This window comes from Thunnus albacares, chromosome 1 (genome assembly GCF_914725855.1).
Source record: "Thunnus albacares chromosome 1, fThuAlb1.1, whole genome shotgun sequence".
Classification (NCBI taxonomy): domain Eukaryota; kingdom Metazoa; phylum Chordata; class Actinopteri; order Scombriformes; family Scombridae; genus Thunnus; species Thunnus albacares.
This window is the reverse complement of record NC_058106.1, coordinates 21979409-22002331: the sequence shown is the minus strand read 5'-3', so window position 1 is coordinate 22002331 and position 22923 is coordinate 21979409. Positions and strand designations below refer to the sequence as shown.

Genomic DNA, 22923 nt, shown 5'->3' with positions numbered 1-22923 from the left:
ATTGTTCTAAACATATTGATTGTAGAAGTCTTTCCAACATAGTGTCTTAATAATAAGTTGTTTAAAGAGGAATCACAGTGTATTGAACTGTTGAACTGTTGGATCACAGTGACCTCTTGTGTTTGAAACCTAACATTGTGACGTGCAGTTGTCTGTAAATATGACTGTTCAGTATGATTCACATGTTGTCCTTTATTAGTATGCTCAGTTTATCGCATCAGTATATCACTGCAGACATGTACTGTAGTGATATTGAACAAATGACAAAATGTCCAAGACGCTGACAGATGACAGATTAACTTCCCGGACTGGCTGATGTTGAAGTGAATAAATAATGCCCTGACACTTCTCTCAACAGTTACCATTGTACTGCCTTTTTAAACAATATCTAACCCTCTGCTATTCCTCTGAGGCTGTTTCTTGCACAACAGTAGACGAAACACGTCCAACTGGGGAGCTCCCAGGTGTGAAAGTGTAACTGTGTCAATGTCCAGCAGAGCATAACCAGAAAAGAACATGTGCACATGCTTAATTTCCCCTGGATTAAAAAGATATTACAAAATCTGTGTGTACAGAGCAGAAACAATCCTTCTGACTGCTGCTCTACCAATGTCCTGTCAAGATTTGCAGTATTTCTACCTCTTACATTGATTTGCTGTAGAGACTAGGGCAGCATTTCAGTTTAGCCAGAGACTCTTATATTGATAATTATGATATTGTCTGTGAGCACGAGGACTGTGGTGAAAATAAACTGACGTACTGTGCAGATCAGCAGGAGTAATGTCATCCTGTGACATATTTTCTGTCAAGAGAATAAGAAAAACTGACCACTTCACTGCCGACCATGTCCTGCTGGGCTCTTTGTACTCTGTGGACTCAATGGTCAATGTGCACAACAGTGAAGAGATACGAACAACTCACTTGACACCACCGCCACCTGTGCCGGGTAGTCAGATGGCCATTGCAAAAGTATGTGATAGATTGATGTGAGTCTGAGCATCCACATAAAACGACTCTGACAAGACTGGCATATCCCTGCAAACCTGTTTCACTGAGGAATAAAACTTTTGGTTTGGCAAAGAAACTGTTTTGTAGCTCCAGAAAGATGTAGATGCACCTTTCGTCTGATTGATTTACTGCTGCACTGGATTCTAACTCCTTCAAAAACAATAAACTGTTATCCAAACGGCATGATTTAGATATGTATTCTATGTGTTTGTTTGGTTTCACAGGCAAAGGTGGGATGATGTCAACAATCTAAATATATCCTATTTCGTTACATGATATCTTCAAGTGAGGTGACCTCATTTCATGAAAAAAGTAACACCATTTATAGATTTCAGGGAAAGCGTTATATGGTCCTGGTGTCCTTCCATACCTTTAAACATGCAATACAAAGGCCAGACAAATTGACCTGTCTCTTGACAGATACATTGAAATTTATAAATAAATAATTTAAAAAATGAATAAAACACGCATCACACATTGGATTTAATTGTATTGAACTAGATTGTATTTACTCTTTAAATTATTGTTACTAACATGTATAGAACAGACCACAGTAGGAATGACAATAAACAGAAAGTATGGTGAATATGACTTTTTGAAAATCAATGAAAGCGCATTCAAAACCTTGATATGTATATAGGCAACCTATTTACAGCACACACTCATATATATATATATATATGTATATATATATTTATATATATATATACACACACACATATATATATATATATACAGTAGTTCAAAGAGATGAGTCATTTTTATGTGCATTACTTTCTTTGTGACATGGGGGTGACCCACGTTAATGATTTGCGTGCAATTCTTCACATCAATCCCTGTCAAGTCCTCTTGCACACCAGCAGCATACCATTACTGAGATGGCTCACATTGTGACCGCATGAGGTAATGATAGCGACTCAGTTGAGTATACTACACGTGTACAAAAAATCTATCCAAGCTGAAACCACAGGTATTGCTGAGTGCACGATGGAGAGGGCTGATAAAGACACAGGTCAGCATCAACTATATGGCCTTACATGTACTCTATCCCGCTGTTTCTGCCAGAGGAGGTCCAGCCTGACCCAGGTAAACTGGCCTGTAAACAACCTTACAGCCTTATATGGATTTCTGTGCAGGATCAGTGATTCAGGGAAACGTTGTTGATCTTATTTACTAAGACAGTAAGTCTGGCACTGAATTACATCGGCTATTGATATATGGGATAATGGCTTCTTCTGATGATGGGGAACCAATTCAAGCAGTCTCACATGGGTATTTCTCAAACTAACTCATGACCTTTGAATATGAGATTAAATGATGAACTGCTACAATATAGTAAATAATTAATAATTTGGGAGTTAAATCATCACTTAAAATCCCCCAAATAAATTCAGCACTACAGAAAAGGACATCATATAACTTGAAAGGGTGCATAATTGTTAAAGGACACTGCAAATACACAGCATATTGTCTGGGAACCTTAATGACAGCAAGATATAGGTCTTTGTGTGGCACCCATTTCTTCAGTCATGGCATAGCCATTCCTTTTCCACATTTAGAAAATGTCTTTCATGGTTACCTAATGCACCTTGTGACACTGTGACAAGGTTATTCACGACCCATACATCATACGACTGCAGTGTTACACGTTCAAAAAGAGTAAGTTAGCTGTATGTTTTTTTTTCAAGCGTCCAGTCAACCCAGTCTTACTGATATCATACGTGAAACTACAGATGGGGCCACTGTAGAAATACACACTTAATTACAAGCCTGCACACAGTCCAACAAGAGTGAATCGTAGAGATGATTTCTTTAGAGGAGTAAATGTGTAGAAATTCAAATTTGGCTCCATTTTTTGCTACCAAACACAAAGTAAAAATGGTGGAATAGACATTAATTTCACATTCACATTTATTAAAATGTGAATAATCAGTTCTTTACATTTGATAAAGACCAGATACCTGTGACAGCTCCACAGCTGATGCAAGTTATAGCAGATGGCAGGTTCTACAGTGGGACTCTGAAAATTTGGAAAGAGTATGAAAAACTTCGAAGAGCAAGTGTAGTCTCTTGATCCTCTGAACATCTTGCACTGAAAAGTAAGGGCTTTCTATTGTGAGATCCTCTCTGGTTAAGAGTAACTACTAGTCAGCACAGGATTGGTCTCTTTGCTTCAGTCCCCTTTGGGCTGGTCCAGTTGCACCCCTTCACGACCTTTAGACGCATACAGTACATGGAATGACCCATAAAATAAATTGCATTTCTAATAAATTAAGCTGACAGTCATTGCCATTTCAAAGAGTATATGTTTTCACTGCAGTCCCAGTGTGTGAGACATATCCAATTAGAGATATCCTGACCAATAAAGATGAGTGTTATAGATATGATACACGTAACGTTAAGTGTTGGCTAAAGTCTCATTATTCAACATGAAGGAATAAGTTCAAAAACAGTGTGAGGAACAGGGCACTTTGCAGAGGTGTTGAAAGATGAGTTAGTAGTGAGTGGTGGTGGAGGTGGTGTCATGCAGATGCCTGTCCCCATCGATGCATTGGAAAAGTGACATCAACATCAACAGTGAAAATGGCTCATTGATGACCAGGGGAGGGCTACACTGTATATAAAGGAGAGAAGCCTTCTCGCACCAAAGACTGATCAACAAGTTTGACTTCAAGTTTGACTCCTCTGTTGCATTGTTACAGTCAATCTATCTCAACAAAACCCATCATTTCTGGATATAAGGACATCAAATCTGGTAAGGATGGCATAATAGTTTAAATTCTCATGTAGCCTATTAGTGGGAATTAGTGACTCAGTATTTGAAAATAACCTTCATACAATGTGTATTGACTGAACAATCAATGAAAAAACAGTTTTCTAACAATATTTTATGTAATTTGTTTCAGTTAATCAACATGCTTTCTCTGAGGTACTTGGAAACAGTGGCTCTGATACTCTTCCTCACCAGTCTTCATATAGAGGCTAAACCACTGAGGTAAATTCAGTTTTCAGTTTGTGTCTTTATGTTGTGAAATATCATGACCTGACAAAGCTACTCATGCCATGCTGTAATTTTCACTCTTTTGGAGATATAATTAATAATCAAGAAACAATAAATAATTCATTGATGATCGAATTCTTCTTTGACTGTTGTGTTTTTAATTTGCATGACAGAAAGAGAACAATCAGTGAGGTACAGCTCATGCACAACGTTCGAGAACACAAACAAGTGGGAGAAAGACAAGTCTGGCTTCAGGAAAAGTTAAAGGATATAATTGTTGCCAGCGCCAAACCAAAACATGGACAGTCAGTGGATATTAAAAACATCTTCCCAAATGAAATGAATGTATAGTACCAAGAAGATGCCCTTTGCAAAAATCTGAGGATCTGACAGTGAAACATTTTGTACTAGCTGTTATTATTTTGTATGTTTGTCTTTAATTTATTAATTTATTTATCATTTTTATTTATTTTGTTTATTTATGTTAATGTTTTATTGTTATTTTCTTTTTTTATTTGTTGCTTGTTTGTTTAATATTAATGATTAATTTTCTTGATTAATCAATGTGTTTACATTCTTTTAGAATGTCTAACAATAGGATTATGACTATCAAGGACAATGATTAATCTCAAGCCATCATATGGAAGCAAAGGTAGAGTAAAGTTTGTAAAACTGTTTAATTGTAAAATTTATATTCTCCTGTTCTTAATACAGGTGTCAAATTCCCTGTTTCTTGTTGATCTGAATTTTGTTAAAGTAAAAGTTGTTTACTGTATATTGTAATGTGGAAAAATGGACCAACTAAACAGCTAGTCTTACATTTATGTATTGTTTCACTTCTGCATTATAGGCATCATTTCATGATAATGGAATGGGAATATAGGAATGATAGTTTGTATTCTATAGTTTTGATTGTGGCAAGATCCATCTTGCTTTTTTTGCTTGTACTTTGCAAATTATGAGTCAAATTGTCATCTTCCCTTCTGCTCTTGATTTCCACCACAAATGTCACTAAATTCTTTCTACAAAACTTGTCTCTGTCAAATATATTCTACAGTACATCACATATAAAACATGCTGCACTATGTTTTACTCTTAGCATAAATCAAAACTGTCTGTGTGGTCCTTCCCTATTAGCTTCAAAGCACTGTAGAGTTTTATATGTCTAATTATAACTCTTGCTTCAATACTCAGTACTTGAATCTCAGCATATTACATCCCTTATCTGAATCCATCTCTCCTTTAGTGTAGTTATAACAAAGGCAAAGTCTTTTGACTGATCTGTAACATTTCTTCCACTTTACCAAATCTGCTGCCTTTTCACCTGGCTGTATTTACAAGAAAATGAATGTAGTAATGCTTGATAAACCAGACAGTGCCATACTGAAAGAAATTAATTGAATAAATACCTGCCTTCCTAGTTAAGTCATCAAAGACTACAAGCTCCCCAGTCAACTTCTAACATATGTGTCTTCAGTCAGAACTTTTTTTGTCTTACTGCAATACATAAAGCACCTTTTTAGCCTACTAGTTAGTTAAGGCCTTCTTGCCATGCTAAAAATAAAGACAAAATACTACGCAGGTGGTACAGCTTTCTCTTTCCGGCCCTCCCTCTCTCTGAATAACCTCTCAGGTGCTGTTAGGGAGGCTGGCTCTCTACACTTAATATCAATGTATTCTCACTGTCCTACAAGTGCCCATAAACTTATTTTGGTGGGATTAAACAAAGTTTATAGTGCAGGCAAATGTTAGTGCACCTTGCGTTTAGTAAATTCAGGCCAGCTGTTTTCTTTATCTTGACTTGAAGTTAATGTTAGTGTGATATGCCTAGATGATGGCACACAGTGTTTAGTTGTTGTAGTAGTTCTCCTGGGTCATTTATAATGGCTGAAACTCTTTCTTTGATATTAGACCTAACCCTGTTAGACTAACTAACTAATTAACTGTCTTTTTCCTACTCTTAAGGCGTTTTCTTTTAAGATTTGAGCTAAGTTGGACAGTAGTCAAGCCCATTGTAATAGTGTATGTGATATTGGGATATAGACCTACAAATTAATTTGTATTTGTAATCAGGTAAGTGTGATTTTTTTCATGTTAATCTCTCATAATATCATCAAACCATATTCCAAAGTAGCTAGCTAGAATTATCAGCACTTTTTTCTCTAACAGTTTCAATTCGTCTTTGATATTTTTTGTGAAAAACATCTTCTCAACACAAGGATGATGCTTTTTGGCTTTTTTTTTTTTTTTTTTTTTGACAATACCTGCAATTATGTGACTCTGTTTTAGCCTACATAATGTATAATAATAATAATAATAATAATAATAATAATAATAATAATAATAATAATAATACATTTAATTTATATGGCATTAATAACATAGAACACACAACATAAAGAAAATAATAAAAATAATAATAATAATAATATGGGTTAAGATGAAAATGCCTTCCTGAATAGAAACATTTTTAGGTTTTTCCCTATTTGGATTCCATATTTTTCACAGACGTTAAGAAAAGAAATGTAACTTATAATGTGGTTATTAAGTTTGTTTGCCGATTGTAATATAGGTGTTGTTCAAATCTTGTTTTTTTCCTTTGTGCTTGTGTATGTTCTTACATTTTTGAATGAGTGAGCAAAAAAAAAAAAAAAAATCGTCGACGCAACATATCGCGAGACTTGCTGGAGTCAACTCTCGATTCCCTTTTTTGGGAAAAAGTCAAAACCGTTCAACCAGCTGCTGAAAACAGATCGACCACCTTTAAACTAATTTTCACTTTGAATTCACTTTTCAGACAAAGTTTATGTAGTTTAGCAGCGGCTGTAATTTGTAGCTTTGTGTGCGTCAGTGCGTCAAGCCAGTAACGGTCGTCACGTCGGACGTCAGCTGGGTGAGTGTTTTGAACCGACGAGCTGTTGGGATTACACTACAGCGGAAACCGTAGCCAACTTGGTAGCTATTTTTTATATTTTAGCCACACCTGCATAGCATGTGAAAGTCTTTATGTCAGTTCTATTTCGGGACAGCTCCACTAGCCACACCACAGTCTCGAAATATTATGTTAGTGGTGTTGTAACCTACCTAACGCTAGCAACGGTAGCTAATGTTAGCTAGGTCGGTATGCTAACACAGCAAATCGTAGGTTGGTTCAGTCTGACAGAAGCGTTGACGAGATTGTGTACTGAAATGTTTAATATTCATTCAGCTATTTAACGACATCAGCGATCATCCGCCTTCGTTTATGTTCAAGTCGACGGCACACTAAGCTAGTTTGTGAACTGAGAACAGCTAGCCCGTGGTGTGCTAGGGAGCTGATCAGTGGACCGAGCTGACTTGTTGATTTCGCCATTAACCAGATTATGAACGGTGAAAGATCCAGACCGGACTCCCCCCTGTACGGGTGATGGCAGCGCGTCTGCAGTCATATGACAGTAACTCCAGTGACACCGAAAACTGGGAACGAAACGCAACAAGCCGACCTCGCAAACTCTGCAAGCATTCGAGGTGAGCCAGCTGAGGATCTGTCAGACCTCCTGGGAAAATTTCAGAGCAGTAATTTAGTGTGTCACCTGTGAGAAGGACAGGACTTAGCCGGATTTAAGATTAGTTACTCATGTGTTACTAGAAAAGTGAACTGTTAGTGTGGAATTAAAAGTACAATTAATTAGGTTTCAAACGTATCAGAATATAGACATATCTGATAAAATCGTAGTATGAAGTCAGCAAGGCTTGTGCAGGGGTAGGTATCAGAGAGTAACTTCAGAAAGTACCATCATGATTGATTGTCCAAAGGAAAGGCTGGGCAACATGACAATACATACAGTGAGATGATATATATTTGTCGATGGTCAAAGATTTTGCTAAACAGTTTGTACCAAGATAACTATCTAAATGGTTGTATTAAGCCTTTGGTGGTAATGTTTAGAGCTGCAACAATTAATCAATTAGTTGCCAACTATTAAATTAATTGCTAACTATGTTGATAATTCATTCAGAGCAATTTTTTAAAGAAAAAATGTCCAAATTATCTGGTTTAAGCTTCTCAAATGTGAATAGTTTCTGGTTTCTTTGGTCTTCTATGACAGTAAACTGAGTATTTTGAGTTGTGGACTGTTGATGGGGACAAATGAAGACATTTGAAGACCTTGGGTTTTGGGAAAGAGGGATCGACATAATCGATTAATTGAGGAAATAGTCAACAGATTAATGGATGATAACCGTTAGTTGCAGTCCTGTATCTCAGTGGTTGTATTAACCCTCTGTGGTTAATGTTGCAAATCAATTAACAGAAATATCTATGATAATATTTAATGATCAGGATTGTTGCTATCAATGTTTGTGATAAAGTTCCTTAAATGATCTGGTATATTTGATACACTGTATTAGCCAAAATCAAGCATCTATTTCTTTTTTTTTTAATCTATAAATTATTTGTCAACTGTGTCTCTGAAAAATGTGTTATATCATATTATGTCTAGTCATATACCAGTGTTATAATATCTGTATAACTGAAAATTGAAACATTTTCCAAACTGGCCGCAACACAAACTGAGTATTTATTTACTGCATTAGGAAGGTTTGTTACGTAAAACACAGTAATCTAGTCTACAAATAAGAACCAACGTGTATCAAAATGTATCAAGACTTTTTTATACACATATACACGTGACATCTTGTGTCAGTCATAACCAGCTATGATCATAACAAAATATCTCAGTCTAGTTGCTGAGTGCCAAGTTTAATTTTGGTTGTGGGGGGTATTTCTCTCCCCTCCCTTTAACTAATGTGATAATCCCGTACTAATTTACCCTGCAAGGTCCTTTTCCTGTAGTGTTTTGCTGCTGAAGGAACAATATAAAGGTGGGGAGGATCACAGTATAGAGTTAACATAAAGAACTGAGACTGGTGTATTTGGTCACAGGCCAAGGGGAGTTTACCTGTGATGTTTACCTGTAGTCAGTGGGTGGGTTTGTATTGAATACACGTTATTCTCCTGCGTCTGTGCCCATCAATTCTTCAATTTCTCCCTTTTGTGAAATGAATAACTGAAACTAATTTGATCAGTCAGAAATTAATCTTAATAGATTTATGTTTCTAACCTATGTCTTCTGGTGGTTTGGCGATATTTTTGCATTTGTCTACTGATACTTCCTTCTGCAGTTGTACTCACAAGCAGTGTGTTGAAGCTCAGGCGTCTCTCATTTTGTTTTATGTGTCTGATTAGACGTCAAACATGACGTCAAAGATGTGATGGCAACATGACTTGACTACATTTTTAGTGCATGTGGCCTACTCTTATTACAACCTTACAGCATGTGTTAGGTCTGGCTGTTGCATACTTGTTAAAGGCCTTTCACGTAACCTTGTTTGAGTGAATGTATATCATGTAATGTTTGGCATGATTTACCTTTACCTGGGAATAGTTGTGTAAACAAGATGATAAAAATAAGTGTGACAGCCCTGTTAAAGTATAAGGGAAGTCCCATGATCTAGTTGTTTTTTATATTTTGTTAACAGGTGCACAGTAGTAGTGTGCCTGCCAGTCATAGGCCCTGTTTACACCTGGCATTAATATGCGTCTCAGGTGATCAGGTGTGAACGCACCCAAGATGCATTGAGGATGTATTGAGATCCAGTCACTCAGACCACATTTGGAGACCACATATTGTGTAAACACAATATGTCCTGGGCCACATTGAAGGACTGCCAACTCAACTGACATCCTCTATTTTCTGGCAGACTAGGCGCAGGAACTGCATCGCTGCCTCCCGATCTGAGAGCCCTCCGTCCAAAGCTGTGTTCAACTGGTTTGATAACAAGATAAACAAATGCATTGTTTTGTTTTTCTGCTTCCCATTTTTTCTGTTTATCTTGTTCTCCTAACCCGTTTTCCTCTTCAAATCGGCAATTGGATTAGAAATGAAACCAAAACCAGAAAATAGCTTGATTTTTGTTTTTGCTTGTCTGTATAGGAGGACGGCTGCTTGACTCCAAACAATTTCATAGTATGATCCTGGACTTTGTGTATGTAACAGCTGACCTTTTGGAGGTGTAGAAGAACACAGAAAAATAATTAACATAAGATCCTGACCAATCCTGTTGGTGTGTCAGGAGATTTATATAATCAATGAAGTTAGGCTGCTGTACCTCGTGCGTAAATGCGCACAGCGTCTCTCAAGGGGAAGACACAGCTGTGGGGAGATTACTGCATACAACTCTGTATTTGTTATATATATATTTATTCAGACGCGGCACTAGACCAAATCAATAGGATGGGCACACAATGCATTGTATATTTGTTTACCCTGTTACCAAACAAGTTCAACACAGCTTTGGACGGAGGGTACACGGACCCCCAGTCCTCCCACCAGTTAAAAACAACAACAACTTAGGTCTTTGCAAACAGAAATGATGTAAGCTACATGTTTATTTGCATATATAGTGGGGAAGTGAGATCTGATCACAAGTGGTCATTCAAGACGTGTGTGGAGATGCATGTTAATGCCAGATGTGAACAGACATACTTAGAACTGTCCACTTGTGATTGGATCTCCCTAGACTCATGTTAATAGCAGGTGTAAACTGGGCTGTAGTAACTCTACAACAATGAAATAAAAATATCCTGCAGCCTTGAGAAAGAGAAAGGAATGCTGAGTATGCTTTTGTCTTGAAAAGCAGCAACCAGGCCCGCGCATCTCGAGTGGAGGCAGAACAGAGGAAGATGAGCCTGCATGGTGCCAGTGGGGGCTGTGACCGCTCACGTGACCGCCGCCGCTCCAGCGATCGCTCCAGGGACTCCTCACATGAGAGAGAAGGCCAACTCACGCCCTGCATTCGCAACGTCACCTCACCCACCCGCCAACACAACAGTGGTGAGCATGCATGGAAAGAATAGAGGGCTTATATGGATGTCATGTTAGAGGTCCACAGCTCTTGGCAGCTACTGCTGAGAACAGCTGACTGTATTTATCAACTTACAGCTCAGACGTGGTTTATATCTCTGCTGGTTTTGGCTGTGAATGGATCAAGTCAGCATTAATCCACCTGTTTTTTTGTTTGGACTAAGTCATCTTATAATTAAATTTTCTGGATACATATTTGGACTCAAACTCTGACTAGGGCTCTTTCCAGTATAATTTTTTTAGATTGGATATTACTAGTAATTGGCCTTTACTTGATGGTCAAAGATGGTACCCAGTCTGGTTGCTGGAGGAAGTTTTGCATAAATACAAAAACCTCCAAATCATGCAACCAAATGAGAAATTCAATAATTAGGTAATTGCTTGTTTTTAATAAGATGTTTTTTGAACACTGCCCTTTGCGAGTCATTGTTCTGCCTGTCTGTGTGTAGACCGTGAACGAGATGGTGGCCCATCATCGAGACCCAGCAGTCCTCGGCCTCAGAGAGTCTCTCCCAGCGGCTCCAGCAGCAGCGGGGTGGTGAGCAGTCGCAACAGCAGTCTGTCCAGTACCGAAGGCACCTTCAAAAGCTTGGGAGTTGGAGAAATGGTTTTTGTTTACGAGAATCCCAAGGAGGGAGGAGCGAGCGCCACTGTTGGCAACCGAAACATTAGAACTTCAGAGAGAGTCACTCTGATCGTTGACAACACACGTTTCGTAGTAGACCCTTCCATCTTCACTGCACAACCCAATACAATGTTGGGCAGGTACAGTACACACTGAACATCAGTCTCTGTCCTTACTCAGTATGGCTACAATAATTTAAAGTGTTTTACTAATTAGTGATGTATAAATTACATATATATACTTGTAATGTGTGTGTTTATGTATGTATGTTAAAATTTTCTTTTTTTATTTTCTGTGATTCAAAGAATAAACCAAAACTGCTTTATTTCAGAATGTTTGGATCAGGAAGAGAGCATAATTTCACACGACCCAATGAGAAGGGGGAGTACGAGGTGGCGGAGGGAATCAGCTCAACGGTTTTCCGAGCAATTCTGGTCAGTGTCACTCGGACTTTCTCTCTTTTAATAGGTTTCTTGGTATTAACTGGCTCATGAAATCAACACATGGGCTACAAAAGTGTTGGTCGTTTTTCCTCCAGACTTACGATGTGCAAATGGAGGCAGGGATTTGTTACAGTACAAATGGTTAAATGATAATTCCGGTTTATGACAACCTGGGTCTATTTTTGTAGTTTTGGCCATCTTTTCTGTTAGTTATGATAACCGAGTACTCGCCAAACTTATTTCTGAGACCTAGGAACACGGCAACATTGCTGTAAGAAATTGATTGATCGTTGACAATGATGGGACAGAAACACGTACAGTCAGACAGGTTGTGAACAAGCCAACAGTTCATCCTGATCCAATACGACAGTATTTAAACTCTGGACTATTCTAACAGACAGGATGTGTTTTAAACCTGTATGATCATTCCAGCTATTCGTGTTTCCCGCCCATGTTGCTAATCTAAAACAAGCAACTACTGTACAATATTACCAATACACAAATGCAGTACATTTCATTTCATTGTATTGCTTGATATTTAGTGCCTGACATAGACATGCACATACAGCTGATCTTATGACGGTTTTGACCTTACATTTCAGATCTGCAACCTAACCGGCGCTCCAAATCTTGCATTATGGATGCACTTGATTTTTGAATGTATGTTTTATGTTATGAGATAATAGATTGACACAGTGTTTGAAATGACTGTCTTCTTTATGATTTCTGTCTAATTGACAGGATTACTACAAATCTGGGATAATCCGTTGTCCTGATGGAATCTCCATCCCGGAGTTGCGGGAGGCATGTGACTATCTATGCATCTCCTTTGACTACAGCACCATCAAATGCAGAGACCTTAGTGAGTATTTCCTCTGGGGTGTTTTAGCTGTTAGTGCGATTAAAGGTGGCGGGGTGAGTCAGAGTGAACAAGAGAGAAGCACCAGGCTGCCATGTCACATTCACCCTCTACAACCTTGCACAACACAAAACATGTCTGGCAGCTAATGAAGCATACAATCACAAATCCTCAAGCACCGCTTATTGTAGGTAGAAATGTTTTCCAAAGTGTTCATTTATGGCCTCTAAGGGGCAGCAGGACCCACTGAAGGTTTTACACAGCACAAAATTAAATCAACTAATAAGCCATTGACAAAATAAAAGAGCAAATGAGGGATACCAAACAGGGATGGGGGTTTTTCAAAAGAGGGAGCCCACCAAGTATAACCATGGCAGTTCCTCATGTTTTTGCATCATGTTTTGTCTGTTTTTTGATGCTGTTGATGCTAAACAAATAACAGTGCTGTTATGAACTGGTTCACATCTTCTCAATAATATTGTCAATCTTTTTGTTATCAGGTGCCCTGATGCATGAGCTGTCCAATGATGGAGCTCGGCGACAGTTTGAGTTTTACCTGGAAGAAATGGTTCTGCCTTTGATGGTGGCCAGTGCCCAGAGTGGAGAGAGAGAATGTCACATTGTAGTCCTTACTGATGATGATGTGGTAGACTGGGATGAAGAATATCCGCCACAAATGGGAGAAGAGTACTCACAGAGTGAGTACACACTAATACAGAATATGGAGACAGTCTGGTTTGTGCTTATTCAAAAGATAAATATGTGATCGCGAATGTTGTTTTTGGCTTTTCTCTTTGCAGTCATTTACAGCACAAAACTGTACAGATTTTTCAAGTATATTGAGAACCGAGATGTTGCCAAATCAGTTTTAAAGGAGAGGGGATTAAAGAAAATACGACTGGGTATTGAAGGTAAGTTGAACTTTACAAAGATAAATAATGATGTCTTTAATCTCTTGTCAGCGGAGACGGCCTCTGTTGAAATTTACATTTTTTTCAGACAAAACAGAGTTTGAGATGCCAGCAGCAAAATTTTTGGAGACAGAAAAGAAACAAACACAAGCATTATAACTCATAGCAGGTGCATTATGTATGAGCTGCACTGACAGTAGTGCTTATTCTGTCCAGCAAGGCTTTTCATCAGACAACCATCATCCAGAAAGTAAGGTTTGTTGAAAGTGCCCAACTCAAACAAATAAAAGGCATTCGGAAGGAATCATTCTAACAAATAGTATAGTGGATGACCGAGGACAATAATTTCAATAATGGATATAACACAGAAGGCTAAAGGTATGAGGCTTGTTATCAAGCAGAAGGGATTATTTTCATATGGTGCGATTGGTTGTAGCATGTTAGTTAACTGGAGTTAACTAGGGACAAAACATTTGTTTAATGTATCACAATAATTTAATATGGGCATTTTTTACCACCTCATTTGTCTGGTTGAGCCTCCTGTCTGTGTCTGTTACATATGGATAAATGGCAGGGAAAAGTTTTGCAACCATTAATATTTATTGGGTTTTCACCTACAGTGCAGTAAGTGACTTCTGCTCTTCACTCAATAAGAGTCGTCCCTTTATTGAGGTTTTGGTGTATTTTTGGTAAACAAAATGTTTTAACTGTTTAACTAATCATTTATCCTTCGGTAGGTTATCCTACATATAAAGAGAAAGTCAAGAAAAGACCAGGAGGTCGTCCAGAGGTCATTTACAACTACGTCCAGAGGCCCTTCATCCGCATGTCCTGGGAAAAGGAAGAGGGTAAAAGCCGCCATGTGGACTTCCAGTGTGTCAAGTCCAAGTCCATCACTAACCTGGCGGCAGCAGCAGCGGACATCCCCCAGGACCAGCTGGTGGTGATGCACCCTGGCCCCCAAGTGGATGAACTGGACATCCTACCTAACCACCCACCTAGTGGGAATCACTACAGCAACAACTACAGTAACGAGCCTGACGCTGATGCACCTTCACCTGCTGTCTGAGGACACACTGGTCCTCTCTCAATGCCTCTGCCCCTCTCCTATTCCTCCAGTCCCTCTCCCAGCATGCTGCAGCATGGAGCGCCAGGGGCACCATAACCATATTGCCTTGACACCTCCTTTGCAGCCTTAGAGCCTCAAGAACCTGGTTGACTGTAGAAAAAGAAACACGACGGACATACGACTGGTGGAAGGAAGTATTCAGTTATTTTCATTTGTTTTTTACTTGACCAAAGGAATTTATTTTTCTGTTTGGAATAAATTCAGCAAAACACTTATTATTATAATTATTATTATTATTATTAACATTATTATTTACAATGTTGTTGTACCTTAATTTGATGGTTTTGGCTGAGCACTCTTGTAGTGTCACTGTTTTCTCACTGGTTTTATTTCACTGATGATGATTTTGATTTTCTTGGGAAGCCTAACTACTAAATGTGCTTTGGAGGGAGAGTACAAGACATACCATGGAGAGAATATGACTTCCTGGTCATGCAAAAAAAAAAAAAAAAAAAAAAAAATTCAGTTACCACCACTCAGTGTCATGATCTCCAGGTGAACTCCTCTCAGATGTCTTTGAATCTTGTAACGGGGTATGTAGTCATTGGCTGGATCTGATATGTGATGTTACGCTCCTCCCGCAACCAAGATATTAAGCAGAGCACAGGCTGTTGTGGTCAGAATCTTTTTGTGCAAAGCTTGAAATTGTTGTTTAAGAATAAAAGTTAAAATCATGAAATAAAGACATCAAAATAACGTTTGTATATTGAATTCTTGATTGTAAAGCCTGTTTCAGTCAGACAGACTCGATGAAAGTAATAAGTAAGACCAGAATTCTCCCAAATATGACCCCATGTCCAACACTTAGTGTCCTAAACATATAAAATCTTTAAATATACATTAATACCTGATTTATTATCATTTAAAATTGTAAAAAATTATGCCTCTGGATCCCTGTTTCAGTAAAAACTTGTTTACAGGATTGATCGCTGACAGTAGCAGCGGGAGCAGGTCACTGAAGTCCATATGTGTTAAAATTGACCCCTGAGGGACTGAAGAAGTGAGTCAACAGTGATGAGATTTAACTTTTTGTATTTGTAATGGGCTTGACAGTACAGCAACACAATACAATGCTCAAAATGTCTGTTAATGTAGCTTGATATTATTATTATTACATAATTATTTAAATACAGAAATGATCATCACTGATTTAAACATTTACATTTTAATTTCCTTCTCTCTGGGGCGTCGTCCTTTGCTGCAGGTGTCCTCTGTCATATTATCTATGATGATAAAACGCTGGCAGACATGCAGGCTACATAATCTATAACATCAGCTTCTAGTAGATCTCGACCTCCCTCAGTCTGTCCTGTAGACTGAGCCTCTTCTGCAGCCCCCAGCGCTCCAAAAACATCCTCCTTTGATGTTTTAACATCCGGTGCAGTTGAATAGTCTCTTGCTGGCTCGTCTCTTTCCCTCTCCGTCCCTTTTGCCACCAGATTTTCCAGAGTTGCAGAGGCCTCAGATACTCTGTGGCTGTTTGAGATCACAGTGGAGATGTCCACCCTTTCATCAGGTGCAGGTAAACAAATAATATTTTTAAGGTTTTAGAGTCATCAATTAAACAAATCTACAGTATCTTCAAATGTTTTATTTCTAACGTTTCGTTCATTTTGCTGAATTATTAGGCCATGTAAGGCATGCATTTAGTTTCATGTGATACAAGATGTATCACAAGTGCCAAGAGGTGGTGAATGATGACGTGTTAATATGATGAAGTGAAACTCTTACTGTAGTTACGTAGAAGCTTCAACTCTGGGGGCTACCCAGTAAACCAGTATGAATTCAAAGTCATTTAACATTGAACGTAAAGAGACTAAAAGTTTCCAAAATATGACCCCCTGCCCAACATTTTAAAATCTTGAAAATTTACATCAATACTTGATTTATTTATCATTTAAAATCGTAAAAAATGTGTTGGCAGATAGTTGTACCTCTGGATCCTCAACAGTTCTTCTGCAATCATTCGCCCAGTCTTCCCAGTGCTTTCCCTCACACCATCAGCAATTCCAGGCACTGTGTGGAGGTCAGGCTCTCCTGCATCTGCAACAAGTAGAAGCAGTAAAATGTGTTATGTGATGTTTTGCTTTGATGGTTGAGATTAAACACAGATAGCAAAGGATAGGACTGTGTCACTGTCACCTGGCGTTCGTACAGTGATGCTCTTCTGTGGGGAGGAAGCAGGCTGATGGTAGCTGTTCTCAGCTCCGTAACCGGCAGGACTGATTTGTAAATAAAGAAGTGAAAGAATGAGAAAAGAGGCACGACCACTCATCATTTCACCGATCAAATATTTTACTCAACAGCTTAACCTACAGCAGTCAGACAGTATCTTTGCAGATATCCTGCATCTATTCAGCCGGCAGCCACTAAAAGCAAAACCTTGATTCCTATTCAGGCCTGTCGGGATGATTGGGACTGATCATGTTATTATTTATTTATTTCAAACAACAAAAACATCTGTAAAAATACATATAAAACATATAACATCATATGAAATAATATTACTCTAATTTAACCCTGTGCAGGAATGGTAATGGAAAAAGAAAACACATTAAACACACTTAAAAATATAACAAGAAAAAGCCAATAAAGAAAAGATCTTGTAGATTAAGACAGCTGCACTTACGTGACTACAGTATTGGTAGAGACAATGTATTCCACCTCTTTCGTCCATGGATTCAAGAAACTGAACCAGTGGCTTCTAAGTGTGATAAATGAGCCGTCTTTTATTTTCAACTTGTAGCAGTTCGTATTGATCCTCTTTCTCATCTGCAGCACTTAGAGCAGACAGCGACAGAGGAGGACAAGGACATGTAATGGATGTACTGTTCAACAGATAAGATGAACTACATGACTATCTGTATTTCTTTTCACATAAACCAATGCAGTTTCTATTGTACTACAGAGATGACTGCTGCAAAGCACTGTAATTCCACCAGAGCACTTTAAAAATCACAGCGCGTGCACAGTAATCTTTGGTTGTGGAGAGCTGTAGATATTTGTAATACCATCATGTTAATATAACGTTGGGAGATGCTTACCTTGCCAGTGACATTCTGCTAAATGAGCAATATCATCTTCGTGAAAGTATTCATAAAATGAAGTTCCCAGCAGCTCTTGAGGGAGATAAGCCAAAATAGCAGTGGCCCTTAAAAAGAACAAAAAATGTTCCTTCTTTTAATATATTTTGGTGATATTGGAGAGTAAAATTTAAGCACAATAAGCAATATCTGAAACTTGACTGATAAGAAGTATTTCACATTTCTAATGTGGTGTTCAATATATATTAAATGTCTCACCTTTGATCTACAAAGACAAACTTCCCGTCAATAGCATGACGTGAAACAAACTCCATCGGCTTGACCTTGACCTCACTCTGCATTGGCTGAAAAACAGCGTGTGGATGCAGCCGACCAACAGCCACCAGACAGCTGGAGTTACATCCGTCACTGTCAAGCTCGTTATTTTCATCCAAATCCACCTCAGCGGGAGACCAGCTTTTTAAGTAGCCAGTGCTGTGAATGGTGCAGAAGCCCTTACGCTCTGCTGTGTAGGAAGGAAAAATGTGATGAGAAGCATCAGAATTTAATTAAATGGCACAACACACTATACTAGTTGAAGGGAAGCTGCAGATTCTGTGTAAGTGATGCTACCGTTTGTTTTCACACAGGTGGAGGAAAAGTCCTCATCATCCGTATTTAATAGGGGTCGGTTGCACTTCATCCTGCAGAAAAATGAGCGCCTCACCCCAGAACAAAGTCTCAAAGAACATGGATTGATGTCAGTTTTCACAGAAAGACTGCCTGTAACAAAATCATTTAGATAAAGGTAACGATGTAGATAATAACTTGTGTAATTTTATTGAACTTACATGATACAAATAAAGTACATTCCAGTACCAAAATGTAGGCAAAAAGACAAAAACTGAGGTGATATGGGGGTTGCAGTATTGTGTTTAAAATAGATATAGAAATAATTTACACTGAATATTGTTTTTCATTGTTGGGTAGCTATTAAATATTTTGAGGATAGGATCATTACTGTGTAACAAAGCAGAAGTATTTAAGATTATGAAGTGGTGAAATTATATACAGTACTTATACTTAAGACTTCAAAAAGATACAATATTGCCATTTAAACTTTATTGATTATCTTATTGTATTGGATTAGATTATTTGGAATCTATGTGAAACTTAAATATTCACCACCATTTCTATGTTAGACATGTCTTTGGTTGAGCCTGCATGCACGCAGCCATACGAAGCAACCACTGAGGATTACTTTTTGCGTTGATGCATCTCTCTCTTGGTACGGTATCAGCTGAGGACAGTTGCTCCTTGACTTTTGCAATGTCTTTAGGATGCAGGTAATCAAACAGGCTCTGGCCAATCAGGTCATTCTGGAGAGAAAAGGCAGGAGTTGTTATTATACATGACCACATTATACCAATCAGTTAGAAAATGTATTCTTGTAAAGTCATATGTGGTTTACTGAAGTAAAGAACAGAACCAGGTTTTAACTTTGTAACATTACAAAACTTCCAAACAGCACTTACCTGGCTATAATTCAGGATATTGTCCACTGATTCAGAAACAAACAGTATTTTCCCTCGATCACAGTCAGCGACGAACAGAAAGCCGTCAGCTGCCTGCAAAGAGCAGATGAGGGTCAGACAGAGAACAGATCAAGGCCAAGAGGGTTTTCACAGGGAATATTACAGGTTATAAGATCTAAAAAATTACCAAATCTGAAAACCACGCAGTCAGAGCTGACCCTAGGTTTATAGTTGCACAAAACTAGACTGTATTCTTGTGTATACACTATAACCTCTAATCAATTTATTTTCAGGTTTCAGTTGCAGTGGCAACAGGGGCAACATAGTGCTGCAGAGGCCATTTTCCTTTGAAATTTCCTTCAAGTCCTTCTCAAAGAGATCACCCTGGATTTCCAAGCCAGCAGGGAAGTAATCCCTTCAGCATTTTCTCGAGTCTCCCACTGGTGTCCTCTCTGGCAGTGTGGCCTGGAGCACTTCCAAAGGAAAGTGTCCTCACAGGCAGCAAAAACACTTTAGCTGGCTCTCCCGTGGTGTGAACGCACATTGGATCTATACTGCAGTCTTTCCAAATCTGTGAGGACCTCCCATCTGCAATCTTAAACTTTCAGTTTGTACACAAAGTTCATGGCTAAATATGAGTTGTATAAGAGGCTGAGTGGTAAATTGAGACCTTGCTTTACCTCCACAGTTAGATAAAATGAGCCTTTAACTAGCTGTAATCTCACAATCCTTGTCATTTTTACCCTCCAAAACTGCTAAAATACTATAAAGTTATGGTCTGTGATCCAACTGTGAACAAAAAGGTCACCCCCTACACCATGACTTTTAATACAATGATGAAGATTTGACAACATAGTGAGAAAAATAAAATAATTAGGCCTTTAACTTCTCTATCTGGGACAACTGATCCTCCCTTAACTTAACCGACTAATCCTCCTTCTTCCTGGGAGAAAACCACAACCTCAGGTTCAGACACTCAGGCTTAAAGGTGTTGATTCTTATTCCCTACTGACCTTCAAACCGCTTCAATGCACATCTTGGCCACGGTCCAATGAGGGCTCTAAATTTAACCCTCAAATTACTCTGACCATGAAAGAATACATCACAAATAATAATAATAATGTGGCGCTTGTCGCCCCAACTGACAGCACAGTTCAGCACTGTATTAACTGACTGGAAAAGTTACAGCACAATATCAAACAGTATCTGTGAGGATGTCCCAGTCTCACACGCCCGTTCTAAATGTTCGGACATAGCAGTTATCAGCAGGCAAAAGCAGCACTGAGATAAAATCTAATGCACTTGCACACCACAAAAGACTAAACAGAACATAATGTTTTGAAAGATCTTTTGTGCAAATAATATGTTTACACGAATCAGCTTCTACCAACGCAACAATAAGTGGGCATTATTTATCAAGAGAGGCAAATCAGGGAGAGGTTTTGTGTCCTATAATCTCAACTCAAATAGAAGCGACTCAAATTACGAAGGAGATGTAGGCTGTTGGGTTTTTTTTCAAAACTTAAGAATGCAATCTGCTCTTGTAGTTGGCACTAAAGTGGATGTTTACTTCCATGCATAAATTGATGAATACAGTAAAAGTGTTAACACTTTGCACTCTCAGCAATACCATGCATACAGTTTTCATTTTGAAATCTACAATGGTAGACCTACCCTTTGTATTAAGTGTTTTAGCTCCTCATTGGAGAAGAACGCAGGTTTGTGGTTAATTTCTGTGTAAAATTTGGCAGTAGAACCTGTTTTTTAGAGAGAAAATATCAATCAGCTCTTTAAATATGAATCAACTTCGATCAGTGCCTGTAAAAAAAATGATTTCTCTCACTTTGTAAAGTCTTCATGTGTTGGACCGCCATACGCAAGACTGATAGTTTGTCCAGTTTGCAGGTTTTAGTGTTGCATGTAGGCACTAATGATGCCAACTCATCTATGAAGCTGTTCATCTTATCCCTGCGTCTCTTCTCTGTCTGACTATGAGCCTCCCTGTAACACAAACAATAAAGAGATCATTTCCAATCTTGTTTCCAAACTATCATTGTACATGTGAAAAGAAAAGCAGCTGGGGATACCTGGCATTCTTATCATGGCCTTGCTGGTCACCACAGTTCCTGTGCAAAAACATAGAGCATGTTATGGTTGATTTTAAAAGACACTTTTCTGACGCTCAGTTCAGATCCGCAAGAGGGATGGATCTGGGTTGCAATGTCTATGACCAAATGCTATCCTCTTTAATACATTTGGGCTGATAGTGTCCAACAGTCCATCACTTTATCTTATTTTTCACAAAGAACAAAAACATAGTATGTATAGTACTCTGATATTTAACACATATTTTACCCCACAAAAATGTTTTTTTCTCCTTGCATATATCTACATTTTCCTTTAAGAAAGACTCAACATAGTTAGTACAAAGTTTAGTTTCTATTCAGTTATTCCTATTCAGCTTCAAGTGGAGCTGAAGCCTACATGCACAGGTTGAAAGGCAGAGAAACACACTGGTACTGCAGCCTGTTGCAGGACTAATAAATAGACAAACAAACACATTCACATCTTTGATTCACCCACATTAATATCTCTGCATTGTGGGAGGAAAATGACTTTAACATGCAGGCTCCATAGAGAAGAGACCAGAGCAGAGATTTTAACCTAGAATCACATACTTTATTTCTCTATATTTTGTATTTATTTGTTTGTTTTACTTTGCTACAAGTAGTGTTTAGTTTTTAAGCACCTTTGTTGTAACTCTCTTACATTGTGTTGCATTTTCTGTGTTTGTGAAGGATAGCAAATAACAAAATATCACCTTACACTCACTTTTAAAGAAATAAATTACTGTGAGATCAAGATTTTTTTTATATAAGACACAATATTTTTCTTTCAAAGTATACAAACAATGTCATATCTTCTCAAGAAATGAATGATGATGATGTAAATGACTTACTGGTATACAGCAGAGCTGACTTTCCTTTTGCGAGACTGGCTCATGCTGGTTGTGCCAGTTGAGCTGCTGATCGGGTTGGTTGATCATGTGGATGTTAACCTGCTCATCGTAGATGAAAGGTCCATTCTTTATCCTGCCCACGATCCATAAGGAGATGGCTTTATGGAAGTACTGAGGGTATTACGTAAGCTCAACTTTAGTCTGAATGTGAAAACTGAGCACCATCAATGAAATTTAGATCTAATCATGGACAGTTTCAACAGCTGGTGCTTAAAGCGTATGAGACCCAGAGGATTTCATGGAGGCAGGGGCTCTCCGCACATCTCATTCATCTGCTTCCTGATAATACACACACCTGAACAAGGTATCTGAGAATCAGATATAGAAAGAAAACTGAACCTCAATCAAGATATGGCAAATCCCTTTAAGATAAGCCATCTTAACTTTATAAAATAAGATTAGATAATCAATTGAAAACATGTTTTGAGAGGACATGTACAATATGCATTTCTAAACTACAGATCA

The 22923-nt window shown here is 38.3% G+C and overlaps 2 protein-coding genes across 9 annotated transcripts; one reads left to right on the top strand and one right to left on the bottom strand.

Annotated features, from left to right (window-relative positions):
- The first annotated feature begins 6702 nt into the window (after nucleotides 1-6702).
- btbd10b (BTB (POZ) domain containing 10b) lies at nucleotides 6703-15577 on the top strand. Of its 8 annotated transcripts, none has more exons than XM_044349720.1 (9): nucleotides 6703-6902; nucleotides 7369-7516; nucleotides 10691-10884; nucleotides 11364-11679; nucleotides 11871-11973; nucleotides 12724-12844; nucleotides 13342-13539; nucleotides 13642-13752; nucleotides 14490-15577. In XM_044349720.1, the coding sequence occupies exons 2-9, from the start codon at nucleotides 7416-7418 to the stop codon at nucleotides 14819-14821; spliced, it is 1476 nt and encodes a 491-aa protein (XP_044205655.1). In that variant the 5' UTR covers nucleotides 6703-6902; nucleotides 7369-7415; the 3' UTR covers nucleotides 14822-15577. The 8 variants fall into 8 exon arrangements, with proteins under 8 accessions (XP_044205655.1, XP_044205637.1, XP_044205669.1 ...); XM_044349702.1 differs by having other exon boundaries at nucleotides 10688-10884; XM_044349730.1 differs by having other exon boundaries at nucleotides 6893-6964.
- A 527-nt stretch (nucleotides 15578-16104) lies between these two features.
- Nucleotides 16105-21415, bottom strand: arntl1b (aryl hydrocarbon receptor nuclear translocator-like 1b). The gene is made up of 11 exons (XM_044357678.1): nucleotides 21283-21415; nucleotides 21114-21196; nucleotides 19440-19532; nucleotides 19166-19283; nucleotides 18538-18687; nucleotides 18184-18430; nucleotides 17926-18032; nucleotides 17511-17661; nucleotides 17024-17103; nucleotides 16816-16924; nucleotides 16105-16357 (listed from the first exon to the last, which is right to left on the bottom strand). The coding sequence occupies exons 1-11, from the start codon at nucleotides 21398-21400 to the stop codon at nucleotides 16105-16107; spliced, it is 1509 nt and encodes a 502-aa protein (XP_044213613.1). The 5' UTR covers nucleotides 21401-21415.
- Between the last annotated feature and the right edge of the window lie 1508 nt (nucleotides 21416-22923).